This window comes from Dermacentor variabilis, chromosome 10, assembly GCF_050947875.1.
Source record: "Dermacentor variabilis isolate Ectoservices chromosome 10, ASM5094787v1, whole genome shotgun sequence".
Classification (NCBI taxonomy): Eukaryota; Metazoa; Arthropoda; class Arachnida; order Ixodida; family Ixodidae; genus Dermacentor; species Dermacentor variabilis.
The window spans coordinates 80,835,448-80,852,444 of record NC_134577.1 but is presented as its reverse complement, the minus strand read 5'-3'; the positions used below and the strand labels follow the sequence as shown (position 1 = coordinate 80,852,444).

At 48.5% G+C, this 16,997-nt stretch overlaps 1 protein-coding gene across 1 annotated transcript; it reads right to left on the bottom strand.

The window, feature by feature from the left end:
• Window positions 1-396: 396 nt before the first annotated feature.
• On the bottom strand, window positions 397-16,752 carry LOC142560721 (uncharacterized). Its single transcript, XM_075673016.1, has 5 exons — window positions 16,468-16,752; window positions 10,814-11,784; window positions 8,274-9,195; window positions 4,185-4,557; window positions 397-2,044 (listed from the first exon to the last, which is right to left on the bottom strand). Exons 2-4 carry the CDS (start codon window positions 11,710-11,712, stop codon window positions 4,195-4,197), a joined length of 2,184 nt encoding a protein of 727 aa, XP_075529131.1. The 5' UTR covers window positions 11,713-11,784; window positions 16,468-16,752; the 3' UTR covers window positions 397-2,044; window positions 4,185-4,194.
• Between the last annotated feature and the right edge of the window lie 245 nt (window positions 16,753-16,997).

The following is a 16,997-nucleotide window of genomic DNA, read 5'->3' as shown; positions in this document are numbered from 1 at the left end:
AAAATAAGAAATTAATGAAAATGAAAGTGGATGACGAACCGGCCGCAGGTGATACACGAACCGACGTGTTCGCCCCACGCCTGCCATGGTCTTACCTATGCTGCTACTGTGGTGACCCCGGTTTGCCATTCACTCTCTGCGGTTTACTGCTAGTACTAACCCTGGGATTGTTAGCCAGCGCCACCACTCACGAACCTAGGCGTCGGACGTGGAACACCTTTTTTGTCGCAGGCGACACGTGTACATGATCTATTTGGGTGACGGCAACTGGGCTATAAAGGCATCAATGTTGCCGGATTCGAGACCCTCGTAATGTAATGAACGAGAAGAACGGGAAGCGAGGGGCCCGATTTTTATTAAACATATCATAAGAAGCCAACATGGAAAACAAGGGCAAATTACTTGTACTTACTCATTGAATTAAAGAAATGATAAATTAATGGACATGAAAGTGGATCAAGCGATACTCTTACCAGTTGAGCTACCGCGGCTCCGTTTTGCCATCCACCTTCTGGGGTATTTATGCTTTGCTACTAAGCTAACCCCGGGAGTGTTCAATTTCTGCATTTCTCATATACACAGCATGCACTTTATTTATTAAATGGCCACAGTCTTTTTGTCATGACACGCTCATTTGTTGCAATTTTTACTTACAGCCAACAAAAACAAGTCGAACAAGTCGACAACGAACTTGTTCTCCAGTTTTTTGACGTGCCACTGTGGCTATGACATTCTGCTGCTAACACAAGGTGAGTGGTTCCTGCGTGAATAAAACTGACTGTATGGAGGCAAGATTACTAGAAATTGTCTGAGCGCCTAGTCCTTCGCTGCCCTGGGCCCCCCATTTACATGCCGTCAACGTCTACTGTGTCAATATGTCATCGTAATATAGTTAGGCAATCTATATACATGGCTAATCCTAACATCACTACTGTTTTCGGTCTGGGAAGCTAATTGTGTCCGTTGAGTTCCACCATAGTAGTATCAACGCATGGTTTGAGATCAGAACTATACATACTGTGATATATCTAGTTCAAGAACGAAACGCCTTCTGACTCGATGTAGCATTAGATACCGAGGTAATAAGTGCGATAATATAACTATACCTGTCAGTTTATGTCGAGTGCGTGGTACTGTATACTTGACTTTTCCCCTGTGTAAAAAGTAATTTAAATACAGTGCTTTAAAAGGAAAAGAGAATTCGTTGAGGGAAATAAACAAAACTCCATCACGTTCAATTCAAATACGTTCGAGTTCTCGTCTCCAGTCTCTCGCATTCAATGTGTGTAGCGAACTGATTCCAACTCCAAATGCTAGCTCGGGCTCCACTGCAGAAACACGCATGAATTATTTCTTACTTTCGTCAGGCATGACGATTACAATGCACAGTACAACACTGACAGTTGACACTTTACGGAGATACTAATACAAAAGTACAAGAATGGTCTCGGCAATCGAACACATGGTCTTAGACACGCTGGAAGACGCACGTCCGCTTTATTGCATGTTACTATTTACCTCAATAAAAACATGGACATTACTCTGCGGAACACTAGCGCCTAATAAGTGCCTCAAATCACTCGCTCCGAAGTGCACAATTCAAATTAAAACAACAGCTGCACATTGTATCGGGTGAGATAGATATACATCTAAGCTTTGTTTCAGCACTGAAATCAGGGTCAATAAAGAAAGATGGGCACGCCACTATGGTTGAAAAATTGGCACGTGTCAAGCAAACTCCGATCGCCATTCATGTCACGTGAAGTAATACGCGGAAAACGACCGTACCTCCACTGCTTCAACGCCACCACACAGTGAATACAGGCTGGAACAATTCCGGATCGGCGATGGCAAACGGTGTTCAGTGGCTTCCTAACAGCGTCCTGGGTCGGCGATGCAACCAGTGGGAAAAATCAAGAGGCGCACAACCAAGCCCTACTAGTGGAAATGTTACAGTCTCTCTCTACAGCCGTACTTAGACGCCAGCAGGAGGAGCCACCTTGGTTTCTTCTCAACTCGGGTTGCCAACCTCTGCTGCCGAAGACTGCAGAATGAAGCAGATATTGGTAAAATTTATTCATTAGCATTGACAACACAACGAGGAAGCGATAATCATGCGAATGTGTGAACACCCTCAGCCGTCTCAGACTCACACTGCAGGTTGTATAGAAAATAAAAGCGTTCGTGCATGCCAACTCATTCAAAATAAGAGGTCGTGATATTTCACCACTTTCTAGTTTGTAAAAGCTCTGTTTTAATTACGAATGAAATATGTATTGCAGAAGTCTAATCTTTCAATAAATTGGACCTTAGATGATCCGTTTGTGTCGCTGTGTCACGACAGTATGGACTATAGTTGAAGTTTGGGCATTATAATTTGGGGTCTCTTTTTTGTACTATATACTTAGAGCAAGGAGAAAGTATGAACGACCACCAACTGCCCCTTTTCACTGCCACTTTATTCCTCTAACTTGTGGTAATTTTTGTGCATTGGAAATAATGCAGTTAAGAAAAGGAGACGGCCATTATCAGGTCAATTTATGAAAACAAAATTAATCACGTCAAGTAAAATGCTTAGTTATGTCCTACACAGCTACTCACTGCGCGGCCCGGTTTGGTAACACCACAGAGCACCGAGAGAAAAGTGTTTGCATCCCGTGTGCCCATTTTCCGCATTATGACATCGTGATACACAGATCTCCCGATAAATGAAACCAAATGTAGTCTGTACACCAGCTAGTATGAAACATGCAATAAGTTCGTTTAGCGCTATTGGTATGTTTTTATATAGTACATGCCGAAGACATTCGTTTAATGCAACAGATGGCAAAATGAAATGGCTTGTCAGTTTTCCTTTATATATATATATCTATACAAAAAAACAATTGGTAAATGATACACGGAATCTCAAGTGTCAAGCTCGTTTATTCTTAAAAAATTCCCCTTAATTCTATTCCTCCTGATAGTATTTTTTTTTCTCACTAAACGAGCTAACAAGGCCAGCATAACCGGGACAGCATGTACACCTTTCAAAAACTCTCTAGCCTGTAGAGCTATCAATGAATAAGAAAGCGCAACAACCATCACTGACGACCAAGTTTATTATTGTGTAGGAAAAAAAGTAAAGGTATAAATAAGACGGTAATTTTTTTTTATCCTCCACGTGACTGAAATTCTATCCAAGAAGATATTGAATATTTACGATATATGCGCCTTCTGAGGTAGTGCGTTTTATACTATCAAAGAAATTATGCGGCACAGAGAAAAATGAACCTGAGCTTTGCGATTGAGTCATAAGAAGGCTAATGACGATCGTAGCAGGAATCTCACAAACTTAAAAAATGCTGCGTAGGTTACTGCCGACTGCCTTTCCATCAATCTACGAAAAATTCTTGTTATTATCATTTTTTGTTTATAGACAGCCACATTCACTTTAGCCAGGCTGTGTTAAACGAGCTACTCCTTCAAGCCCCGACCCCATGCACACGGCGAAACAAAAAAAAAATGGCTGTGGCTTAGCTAAGGTTAAGCCCAGGATGCGAAGCATACTAGCCTTTATTTTAGTTGTTGAACCACTGTTTAACCTCGTGAACTGCTGTTGCTTGGCTATATTTGGTTCGACTAGACGAAGAAACAACTCATGCGTTACTCTGCTTCGCCTTCAAGAGTGGAACGCGACAGCGTTCCCGTCGACCCGCCAAGGGGTGTAAGACAATGGGCTACGGCGCAGCGACTACGCGCCCCGCATTGGACGCGGTGAGCGTCGAGCAACGCAGCGTTCGGCGCGGCAACGAAATGTGCGCCTGAGCAAGCGACGCACTCCTGAGCCTTGGAAACAGCTCGTTTCTAAGGCAACACCGCATTCACCAGAGGCGCTTTTGTACCGCTTTGAAGCATCGTACTCGTGGCTCAGTGGCAGCGTCTCCGTCTCACACTCCGGAGACCCTGGTTCGATTCCCACCCAGCCCATCTTGCAAGAGTTGAGCCAAAGCCACCTAGAAACAAGCGCGGCTGCTTATATACCGCCGCGAGCCACGGCGCGAGTTGGAGCCCCGTTTCTCCTCTGTCGTGACGTCACGGTGTCACGTGGTCAGCCTTGAAGGCGACACCGCCGCGCCTGAGGAGCTGGGTTGAGCTCTAGTAATATGCTTCGCATAAAAAGCCGCTAGATTGTTCTCACCGACCTAGACTGGCTCAACGTGACACGACGTCCGCTATCTTCAGGAAACTTCGAATGTGGAGCCAGCAGTCGTGGCCAATGTCGGCGAGCTGAAGCCTCCTGGCACCGGGATGACTGAGGCACTGCACCGCCTCCTTCACGACGCCAGTCATTGTCATAAATTCGTCAATGCTACTACTGCGGACCCGCAGCAGGGCGCTGCGGATCCTCTTCTTGGCTTCGGCCTTAGTGACGTCACCATCTTCCATCAGCATTTCGAGGAGACGCGGGTGGTCATGCATCAGCTCGATGGCGCGCGCACCCTCGACGCCATTTTGTTCGCCCAGCACGAAGTCTGCAGCGTCCAAGACGGCGGATGCATTCTTCCTGGTCACTTCCTGCGTGTACAGGGATGAGCCATGGTTTGAAAAGCCAAAGAAATGTTAGCCTGCGAAAGTAAAACACTCCAAGCACTTCTGAAGTCTACGCGAAAATGGAACTGAAGTGGATAGCGCGTGGAATCGATAAGGAAATTGAAGGTAGCCGTGCATATACTATAAAAACATAACACGACGTCTCTATCGTAGAATCGCTTGCTTCGCCGCAGAAATAATCTCGTAGATTGCCCATATGAAGTCTACGCAACGTGATTATGAACATTTTAACGTTAAGCGCCATCCATGTCAACCACAGGATTTCACATAGAGCAAACAAACATTACAGGCGACCGCCATTGTGGGTGCAGAAACTTCACCTTCATCATCGTCATCATCATCATCAGTCTATTTTTACGTCATCTGTAGCACGAAGGCCTCTCACAGCGATCTCCAATCACCGCTGTGCGAGCTGATACCAAGTGTAGCTTGCAAATTTCCCGATTTCTTCACTCCACCAAAGTACGTAATATATTCGTTCACAAAATTTTGGCATATGTGCAGTTGAGGCAAGCATCCGACGTGATTGACGAGCGTACTGTCACATGGTCATAGCAGTCATGCGTAACCACGATAGCTGATAACCACGATCTGCTGACGCGATAGCTTGGTAGTGTAATGAAACATTAAGCCGATGCAACCCCGGCCAAGACCTACGTAATTTGAAGAATTCACCGTTCAGTAAAAAATACTGGTCATGAATCGTGTCTCCAACGAATGGTTACTGCTCTTGCCTAGCGCGTATGCTCTCTCTCCCTGTATATATACTGGGAAGGCATTGGGTAATTAGCCGTTGAAATGTGCACAATAATCAAGAAAAAGGGAAATGAAAGTGAACGAAACGATAACGTGTCGCCTTTGAGAGCTGGACCCGCAACGCCATCATTGCGTTGGACTACCAACTGTGCTACAGCCATGGTCCGGCCGCGGCTGTAGCACTATGGCCAGTAACTTGGGTACCCATATTTACTAGATCTACGGCCGTAGGAGTGTTAGCCAGCGCCACTCATTGTGTACGAATGTTTAACATCCCCCCCCCCCTTCTTTTTGCCCCATGGCGAGGGTCTCGAATCTGGCAGCCCTGATGTCATTAGGTAGCGTGTGAAGGTTTATTAGCCATGTGCCTACTCATCTAAGGTCACGTATTACATGATGCTGAACATGTTATTAAATTCGAACTACCTTCACTCACAGACTTTAGCATTCTCAGACTCCCCTCGTCGAAGTAGCCTATGTTTATTTAGTAAACTGCATGGCTTTCGAGACCTTTATATTCGCAGTTATTATTACAAAGGCTAATGGTAACCTTTTCTTTTGTTCGAGACCATTCAACGTTTTAGTATTTAAATATACTTCAGGCAAACATGGTGAATCGTATTTTTTTTTCATTTGTTTTCTGTAAAAGAGACACAGTTCGTATTTCCTTCGTTCGTTAGCAGAAAGTCTTAGTGCAACGTCTAGTCACTCCAGCGTGGCTTTTGAAATGTCTTCCCAATTTTAAATCTGCTTCCATCACTTCATTAATTTGGCTTTTGTGTCAGCATGTAGTACGGCGGTGAAAGAATCGTTGCGCTATTAAAACGCTCCATGGTTTTATAGCTCGGTGACTCGTTTCGAAGTTCCCGCCTGGGCCTTTCAAGCAGAGTTGGGAGGCAACATCTTTCATACAACTGATGCTAGGATCGAAATAGCGGAGTGCGGCCTTTCGAGATATGCGTGCGACGTTTGACGCTTAGACGTCACTGTTGAGCATCATCATTGACGATGCTATACAGGTTGTTTTCCACCAAGAGCTTTAAATTTCGGGGGATTTTTTATAGGGGTTATGTACTTTGTTTGAGGCTTATCATCATCATTGTTACGTAAGGCCTCTATTGTTACGCCGACGCTATTATCACGAGAACAACAAACGAGGAACATCGCGAAAGGGACACCGCCATCTTGTCCAGAACACATTGTTTTCCAATGCCCACCTAATGTAATCCTCGCGCATTGCAATGCTGCTCCTTCTTGCCTACGAAATCATAATCATCAGCCTGGTCTCGCCCACTGCAGGGCAAAGGCCTCTCCCATACTTCTCCAACTACCCCGGTCATTTATTAATTGTGGCCATGTTGACCCTCCAAACTTCCTGATGTCATCTGCCCACCTAACTTTCTGTCGCCCTCTGCTACGCTTCCCTTCCCTCGGAATACAGTCCGTAACCCTTAATGACCATCGGTTATCTTCCCTCCTCATTACATGTCCTGCCCATGCCCATTTCTTTTTCTTGATTTCAAGTAAGATGTCATTAACGCGCGTTTGTTCTCTCACCCAATCCGCTCTTTTCTTATCCCTTTATGTTACGCCTATCATTCTTCTTTCCATAGCTCGTTGCGTCGTCCTCAATTTAAGTAGAACCCTATTCTTAAGCCTCCAGGTTTCTGCCCCGTACGTGAGTACTGGTAAGACACAGCTGTTATACACTTTTCTCTTCAGGAATAATGGTAACCTGCTATTCATGATCGGCGAATTCCTGCCAAGCGCACCGCAGCCCATTCTTATTCTTCTGGTTATTTCAGTCTCATGATCCGGATCCGTGGTCACTACCTGCCCTAAGTAGATGTATTCCCTCACCACTTCCAGTGCCTCGCTACCTATCGTAAACTGCTGTTCCCTTCCGAGACTGTTAAACATTGCTTTAGTTCTCTGCAGATTAATTTTTAGTCCCACCCTTCTGCTCTGCCACTCCAGGCAGAAATTCCTACGAAATGCATGAGCATTTTGCACTCCTTTGACAATCAGCCTGAAGCGTGAAGCCTGGCACTAATTACCCATCATCGATGTACCGCGATTACTTAGTGGTTAGCACGTTCGATTCTGCAATGTACATTGCTCCAGTGATTCCAGTGTGGTCGGCTGTGGAGATCCGTAGTAATTTTTTTTTTCTTCGCGCTTAGGCAAATATGGTGAAGCTGGGAATTTCGAGGTGGCTTGGGACGTCGAAAGAAAAGATAAATCGTTGTGCCACACCCAGTTTCGAGTATTTAACCACTCTCGCAGTTACCTTTTCTGGTGATTCGGTCATGCACGACTCGCATAGCTCGAACAAGCGTCTTTACGTGAACGTAAGGGGAAAATCTAGGTCAATATGATGAAGTGCCGGAAGGAATATTTTAGATATGGGAGACTTAACGATGCACTTCATTACATTAAAAGGGGCAGGCAAGGAGACGCGCAGTGTGCTGCTGTCTATGTGTCAACGACCCAGCGAAGCTTACTGTACGACTAGTCGGTACCAAGATTAATTCCGTAAGTCTTACGGAGTCTCCCACAGGGCACTCTGGCGAGTTCATCATTCAGCTGACATGTGAATCATGGATAATAGGTACATTTGTCTGCGCCTTCCTGTGGCATTGAGCATTCTTGTGACGCCTTTAATGACAGCATTTCGCTTTCTAAATTTGCAAGTACTCACAGTCTTCAAAGCAACGTTACTAGTATCAGTGCACATGCGCAGATCATGGATAATGGTGGCGTTTATGACGCAGTATGCTAATGACAATCAAGAGTTCTGCTTAGTAACTTTCCTAGAATATTCAATGTGGACAGTCATGTGCGTGCGCTGTCTTAACAGGTTATCATTACCTTTGTTATGGCGAACAGACAAAAAAAGAAAAATAGTTACGACAGAGTCATACCATGATGTCCGCCAGCGCGCCGTCCCTGTGGTCGGATGCTTCGAGGAACGCTCGGGTCTTGTGTAGAGGACAGCTTATTCTATCATCACTGTTGTAAAGGAAGCACGCAGAACTCAAGGTGAATTCGGTCAGGCTGAGGCTCCTGCTAGCGGCTCGCGCGAGCACGTTTATGTCGTCGTAGGACAGCTGCAAACCCTTGAGGTTGATTCTGGCTAGCTTGATGTTAGAAGCGAGAGCTGACACCAGTTCTCCCTCCACTTCCCGAAGCTCCAAGCTTGTCCCAAGGAGCCATGCGGGATTCATGTCTATGTCTACCTCAGTGAGTGCAGTAGAGCCCCTTATACATGCTGTCAAGGCGGAATATTCATTGATTCCGCAGCCCAAGCATCGAACCCGCAGCGATGTTATGTGATTGCAACCACTGACAACGCGTAAAGATGGGATAAATAAATGCAGGACATTGGCAGTTCCCATCACCGTATCGATAGTTGCATTGCAGATTTGTGGGCATTGCTGCAGCTGCCTTGTGTTGTCGTGCGCGCATTGTCCCTTGACGACAACGCGGTCATTGAGTCCCCGTTTCCGGATAGTTCTGGAGACTCTGTCGAGTCCGTCGATGCAGGGCAAGGTGTTGACGACCACCGTCTTCAGTGCCTTGTTGTCCGCGACTGCACGGAAGAAGGCGTGGCACTCTGCTTCTCCGAAAATCCGCATGTCGATGCAGAGCCGGCTGAGCGTCGAGTTCGGTTTCTGCAGGCCTTGGCGCAAGGACTCCATGCACTTCGCAGCTTGGGGATCCGGAAGCTGGAGAGTTGAATTCCATAATGTCGCAAGACATTTGCATGTCGTCGAAGGTAGTCTCAGCCGCCGTAGTGTGTCACTCCGTGAGATGACTTCGGCGAAGAGGGTGACCGTGCTCATGCTGCAAACACATGGGGGAAAAAAAGTTATTTGTAGAAAAATTATACCTCAAGTAGAAAGCTCTTTAGAGATCCAATGCATTCTAATGCAAGAAACAGAAAACGATGTTTCTAAAGGTGTAGAAGAGAACTTATGTTTCAACAAATGAGGACCACACCATAGTCCAAAAGATCCACAAGGTGTCCATAACTATCGCGTCAATGAACCAGCGTTAACGAAAATAAAAACAATTTCATATCCATGAGGTCATATCAAAATGAGGGGCTGAGGTTCCGGCACAAAATTCAACCAGAAGCAAGTTTGGCCTTTTCCCTGGTGGTGTTCACCATTTCCCTTCGCAATTACTAGCAGTCGTTTGAAAAGGATACATAATTCTGCTCACTTAAAAGGAGCGTTTTCGTGTTCCTTTAAAAGCAACTTCAATTTTGTTTAATGACCATTCACTGCGGTCCCCTAGAGTGACGAATAAAACAGGAGCTTGAATACACGAAACCAAGGCAATCTTAACTAATGGCAATACAAAGTCCAAGAAAACAGCTAGACTCGCAGCTACGAAATTCGCGTTCATAGGCACGTCATTTCCAATCGTAGTTCGACATCAAGGAACCTTTCAAAAATATTTAAAGGTTGATTTGGCAGATATCACAATTTTAGTTCATGAGCTGGTGTATTCGAAGCGGCGGACGATACTTCTACAAAAAATTGAGATGAAAGACTGAAAATTAATAAGAATTCCCTAATTATGTTTTTAACTAATTACATTATGGCCCCTAGTGCAATTTACAAAATCTAGCCGTGGAGTTCGCAAGGCGGAAACACTTGGAACGAATTTTCAAGATGACACCAGTTTCGACAAATATTTTCCCGAACTTTGCGAAGAAATGCATTGGCATTGCAGTTAAATTCTTAACGAAACGTGGTTTCTTGCACTTAAGCAGACAAGTAACTGGGCCGAAAAATGCATTTCTCCGCAATGCATTTCTCCATTTCTCCGATCTATATCTCGAAACGGGTGTCGTCCTAAGACTTCGTTACAAGTGGACCCGCCTTGCGAAGTCGACTGCTACAATTTGTAAATTGCAATATGGGTCGTAAAATAATTGGCTAGAAAGACAATCTGTGAATTCTTAATAAGTCCATTCTGGATTTCAATCTTTTGTGCAAGTAGTTTCCGCGGCTTCGAGTAGACAGGCTCATAAACTAGAACTGAGTTATCAGCTACAGGCAACCTTTAAAAAATTTTGAAAGTGTTCGCTGAAGCACCCCGTATTATACATGTGCGCTTTTATTTGAAGCCAGGAGGACCGATTTTGTTGAAAAAAATCTCTGTTATCTTAAATAAACTCTATCTGTGGGCCAAATATACAAATAATGACTTGTTCGCTGAACTCTCCACAATTGAAAAGCGAGCTACAGCGCATGAAATACAATAATATAGGCATTACGTTAAGTTGTGTCCGTTAAATTGCATTTGACACTAACTACGATATTTCTAATGTTCCTATTGACATTTTGGGCATTACAGGGCGCATACGTGCTGCATAGCACGTAATACGTGCTTCGAGATGCCCTGTTGGTGTATACCGTCGGTTCGTAGTGCAATTATAAGCAATACTTACAATCTTACGGGCGCCAAGACCATGTCTGCGTTCAGTTCCTCCAAAGTATTCATGTTGCAGAGTGCATCGACGATTTCCCTCAGGGCCAGGTCCGACTCTCTGCGGTGAATGTCCGTCCATGTGAGAGTCAGTTTTCGCAGCGCGCAGTCTTCTTTGGCGAGGTATCCGGCGAACAGCGCGTTTGAGGCTTCGTCACGATAGGGGAACACGCTGTGTGAGACACCGAGTTCAGTGATGCTCTTGTTTTCAGTGAGCTCCCGGATAAGCCAACACGCAAGGGTGTCGTTCATATGAACCTCTGACACGTCGAGTGTTGTCACATGATCCATCCCTAAGCCGAGTGACCTTGCAGGCACGGGCACGTCGACTCCCCGTTCCTCCTGGAGCTCGTTGACCTTGAGGGCGGCGTTTCGACGCTGTGGGATAGGATTAAGCATGTCGAGCAAGATAGCGTCGTCGCGAGGTGATAACAGACTTCCTGGGCAGATGGTAATGCTTTTCAAAAAGCGATTGCGATTGATTGCTGAACGCATCGAAGCGCGACGCATCCAATTGACCCTGAATTTTATCGCTGTAATGCAACGATGCTCGGCGAGAAGACGCTCGGCGAGATCCAGTGCCCTCTCTACGCACGAGCCTAGCTCAGCGACCCGTGCTGCGAACCCGCACGCGTGTGACTGGACACGGTCGATTAGGACGGCACCTCTGCTCTCTCCTCGCCCATCTTCCCCAAGCTCTAGGCTAGCACCTCGAAGGACCTTGTTCAAATCATGGCGGTGTTTCACGAGGCTGCAGCGGGCACCATCCTTCTTAGTGCATGGGATGTTCAGCGAGTCCCAGTGGATGCTCACCCTGTCGGGTGCACGATTGGTGACGACAGCTTGCGAGGATTCAGACATGGTTCACCGGCCGCTTGTTTGGCGAAACGATGCGCAGACCTGAACGCAGACTTCAGTCGTCTCACGTAGAACCTGCGTGTAGAAGAAAAAAAAAAGGTGTGCGAAAGATTTATCGCGTAAGCAGGCGCTTCACTATTAAATATGACCAGCGCGTTCCGCGCAAGAGATGTTAGTTGTGTTGTGCAGCAGGTTTTCACCACAAAGAGAAAGAATATCGCCAACCATTGGCCATATATGTAAAAGGCAAGAAACGCTGCAAAGATTGGGCGATGTTACTACTCGCCTATGTGATGAACAATTTCTATCACGCCACCAAAGCCACGGCGACTACCCTGAAGTTCGAAGCACGCCAAGCCGCCCACAACGGTTGAAAAAAATAGCCCAGTTTCGCCCGAAAGGCGAAGCACCGATTGCCATAGCAAATTAGTGGATAACTGTACCAGGTAAGGAGTGTAGTTTTAGCAACCGTATGTAAACTGTAAACATTCACTTACAACCGAAAAATAGCAATGATACAATATGTAAGCCTGACTCAACGAGGACGTAGAAAGAAGCAGACATCCACAGACAGCTCTGTATTTGTGTGTCGAGTGCTTTCTGCGTCGTTGTTCAGTCGCGCTTACACATTCTATCATGGATTGAAACCAACAAGCCCGACAACGTGATTTATCTAAATTAACAAGAACGATGTCACGCGCGCAAAGGTAAACATGAACACATCTCGCTCGATGAGCGCGGAAACTCGCTGTCAAAATGCTGGAGTGGGAAATCGCAGCAGCAGCAAACGAATTTATCTTCGTCCATCTGTCGCTTCAGCGTGAACAAAACGTCGAAAGCACAGCGCATACCAAGCTACCGGCACTACGCGCAATCTACAAATATCAAAGGTCGCTTTGAAGGCGAGACCCGTGCAGGCGCCCACTTGCGCCACGTCGCAGATCACCTTCAAGACACACGAGCGCCGGCAACGCATCCCTACGGCTTCCGTCAAAGGCGTCTGCTATGGCGTCCGCCATTCGCGTGAGTAACGCCGTAGAAGACGCCGCGGTTGTCTCCACTCTTCGGAGCGGTGGGCGAGGAGGACATCGACGCACCCTAGGAGCCGCCGGAGAACAGCCACCCCTCCCTCGCCTGACCCCCCTGCATCGCGCGCATCAGGAGAGGGCACGCTTCCGGATCGCATTCTTCACTGGCGCACGCGAGGTGCTGGATTGAACCGCGTAAGCCGGCTCACCCTCGAACGCTTTCGTTCGCACATACAGCAGACGGCGTGCGGTGACGGTTTTATCGCCCTTGGACTTTATACACTGTAAACGGAAATAACTCACAGGTGGGAGTATAAGGCTTGTCCTCTAGCGACCCCCCGGTTGGGAGTTTATTATGCTCCGTATGATCGCAGTAGAATTTTTACTCCGTGCGAGCGTAATGTTTGCGTGGAACCATGGGAGTTTTCTTTCTGTCCTTTCTTTATTTTTTGCTTTCCAATGGACGGAGTCTATTCGAGGTGCAACGGGAGTATAAAAAGAGGCATCGTGTGAGTTGGCGCGAAGATATTTACATGCAGAGGCTACTGGTCAAATTTCGAAATATACACATAAGACCGCGTCAAATTCAACGAAACAAGCCAATGAAATCACATATATCATGACATACATAAACATTTCAGAAACGCCCAATGCAGAAATTTGAAAGACATCCCACATACACGCGATACTCAAGAAGCAACGCTGCCAGTATATATAGCCACGGTACTGCGTGCCTCGAAACCGCCTAGGGAGCAGCTGTGCTGTTTTCAGAATTACGACTCACATGTTCGTTAGTACGAGATCTGCCTCTCTGAAATTAACAGAATACCTTAATCAACAGAAACTGTTAATTCAGAATAGTGAGAGAAAAATGTTAATGGCGTAATTTTTCAAAATTAGCATGTCATTCTGTGACTGCTCAAGCGACTTCACACACTGCCGGCGTTCACGGCCAAAAAGTAGTGCGTTAGTTCCTGTAAGCAAGAAAAATGTAAGTGCGTGTGCTTCATATGGAAAATTCCATTTTTGCGATATAGAGGTAGCGTAGCAAGAAATTATTACGTGTGAGCAGGACCCGCAGCAGCCGACAACACCGAATAGTGCGCAGTCATGCATTTTCTGCACCGCACTACTTGCTCAACGTCCAAGCAATCTCTCTCGGTTGTGAAAAGGAGCTACATCGCTGATTTGTCGAGTGAAACCTTAAACTCGGAGCCAGCAGGCATGCTTCTATATGAGGGTCTGCGATAGAGCATAATGTTAATGCGATATCGGAAGCAACGATGTGACAAAAAGCTATATGCGCGATAACAATTCGATTAACATCGCTCACTAAGGAGCTTTATTTACAGAACGCATACTTATGTCCTACCGTTTTTCTTCGGGCGAGGATATCCATACACACATACATAAAAACAGTTGCTTGCACTCAGGTCAATTTTACTGGCAACACAGCACCGCAACGAACTTGGGGTAATGTGGGTAGTGGGGTAGTGCTTGGTAGGGCTGTACGCCATTCATGTGCGACTATAGCATGCACGGACGTCGTCGCTCGAACAGTGGCTGCTGTTGCCATTGCTAGTCCTTTCAAAGATTACACCGGACGTCGTCAGCATGTACCCAAAAGGACATAAAAGTCGTATTTCACGTACTGAAGAACACAAGCCACGGTCACGCAGCACGAAAACACAGTCAGAACCTGAGCCGACATCACGGGCCAGTGAGCATCTTCGAGGTATATACCTAAGCCTTTTTCCGCACTTGAAAACGTTGCTCTTGCATCCACCATTGTCAGCAAAGTGATCAGAGCTAACGTACTTGAAGCTGAGATACAGTGAGCTTCAGGTATGCCTATAACACTTTCTGGAACAAAATACGGGAACCAAATTGACTAAATGTTGTCACGGAACGACACTTCACAGATGTAAACAAGCCGTCAGCCATGAGCACTGCCGACTCCGGCGAACGCGCCCGGTCGCTGACGACGCGCACAGCCTCATGGGAAGTGCCACGTGACCAACCTGTTTCGGCGGAGGGGAGTTTTTCAAAACTCCCTGTCGGAGATTCACAGGGGAACAAGATTTTGAAACGGAGTAAAATCGCGTCATGTCGCCGGAAATCCTCCCACAGCTAGTCAACAGAGTGAATCGAGGTAATGGCGCTGTATTGCTCCCACACATCGAAGTAAATATTCGAGGATGGGAGGTTTTAGGTCATATCACCTGTTAAAAATTCCCAGGTGGGTTTATTTTCGTTTACAGTGTACGGAACCTCACGGCTACGGCAGGAACGCACCTGGTGTGCCCATATAATTGGTGTCGCAATAAAACGCTTAGAAGGCCGCAACCGCGAGAAGACGTTGGCCTTTGCGCGCGCATTCTCGCCTCGTTCCCCACCGCGCACTCGACGGCCTCAGGTTGGCGTGGGCTCGCCAGTGCTGTCTCCCTTCGGCGAGCAAGACGCTTCGTGTCGAGTCCGTCATCACTGCTGTGCGAGCCCTCGGCGTTGTGGGCAACCTGCTTGCCTACGTGCAGGCTTTCCTCGCCGACAGGAAGTTCGCCGTCGGCCGGGCCACCAGCTCGCCTAGGCCAGTGACCACCGGTGTGCCTCAGGGTGTTAAGCCCATTTCTGTTTTACCTTACCCTCGCTCCCATCATCGAGTGCACACCGAAAGCTGGCCGTTTCCCTGTGCGTGCTGTTGTGTACGCGGACGACGTCGCACTCTACGTGCGTGGGCCGACGTCTGCCATCACTAAGATGCGACGCGGACTACAGGCGGCCCTGGATTCCGTCGCCGGTTTCCTCCGTGCAATCGGCCTGAGCTCTCATCGGCCAAGAGTGAGGCGATAATGGTGCACCCCAGCGCTGCCGCACGCCGCCACACCGGCCGCGTGCTCATCGATGGTGTTCCACTGAGCTGGGAGCCGACGGTGTCCTATCTCGGTCTGACCATCGACCACCGCCTCACCTGGGTCGCGACTGTGAAACGCCTGCGCGCCGCCTCTCTCCGTGTTGAACGTGCGGTTCGCCGCCTCCTCGCGCGCGTGCAAGGCTGCCCCCCCATCGTTCGCCGTCAGTGTTTATGGAGCGATGGCGCTCTCGCGGGTGTTCTACGCGCTGCCACTCTGTGATGTGCGCGACTCCCTGTGGCGCTCCATTGACCGCGACCATCGCAGGGTGCTTCGAGTTTGTCACGGCCTCCCCCGCATGTCGCGAGTGGCGGAGACGCTCGCGGAAGCTGGCGCCTGGCCCCCTTCATTGACAGCTGACCTCCGCGCGCTCGGCCACATTGAGCGCCTCTCTCGAGCGCCCGGCGCAGGCCCCATCCTGTCGCTCCTGCGGGATCTCCCTGCATCACGCGTGGGCAAGATGATGCAGCTGTTTGAGCACATCGTGGCTGATCCGCCGGCTCCACCACCAGCCTGGCCGCCTCCGAGCCTCGCCGTGCCCCTGGACGTGTGTATCGAACTGCCCGCTCCAAGCACCGCACGCCTCTCTGCGCCATCGTGCAGGAGGCTGCAGCAAGGATACAAGACGACCTGGCGGGGAGAGCGCACCTATACACGGACGGCTCCGCGGCTGCTGCCTGCATCGCCCCGAGCCTCGGCATCGAAAACCAGTGCCGCCTGCCCTGCCGAGCGTCCTCCACCACCGCTGAGCTCGTGGGCATTAACCTGGCCGCGGACATGCTCAAGCAATCGCCGCACATCACTTGCGCGGCGATACTCACCGATTCGAGGCCCGAGCTCCAGCAGCTGCTCCTTGAAGAACGCGCCCCACTGCTCGCCCAGTGTGTCGCGTGCGGGCTCCATGCTTTGCAGCAACGGGGGCTCGATGTTCACCTACAGTGGGTGCCTTCGCACGTCGGCGTCGCCGGGAATGAGGCCGTCGACAAGCTCGCACGAAGCGCACACGACCCGAGCACCCAAATCAGGCAACTGGTTACTTCGTTCGACACCGCGCCGGTGAGAATCCGCCGTGAGCTCGCGCTGCGCCACCCAGACGGCCGAGTTGCGCGCGGACGCCCGCCACGCCATCTCCCGGAGGCCGGCTTCACTAGGCGCGAGCGCGCCTTCCTCCTCGCCTTCGGACCGGTTCCGTCTCGCCCGCCGAGGGGAAGCATCGCCTCCTAAAGCCCCTGAAACTTCGTAAAGTAGTGCCACTCTCCTCCTCCGCCTTCACTCCTCCTTGTTTCTCCTCTCTTTGACGCTCCCTCCTCGACCATGGCGCCGCCTACGATGCTCGAGCGCAGCAGACGAC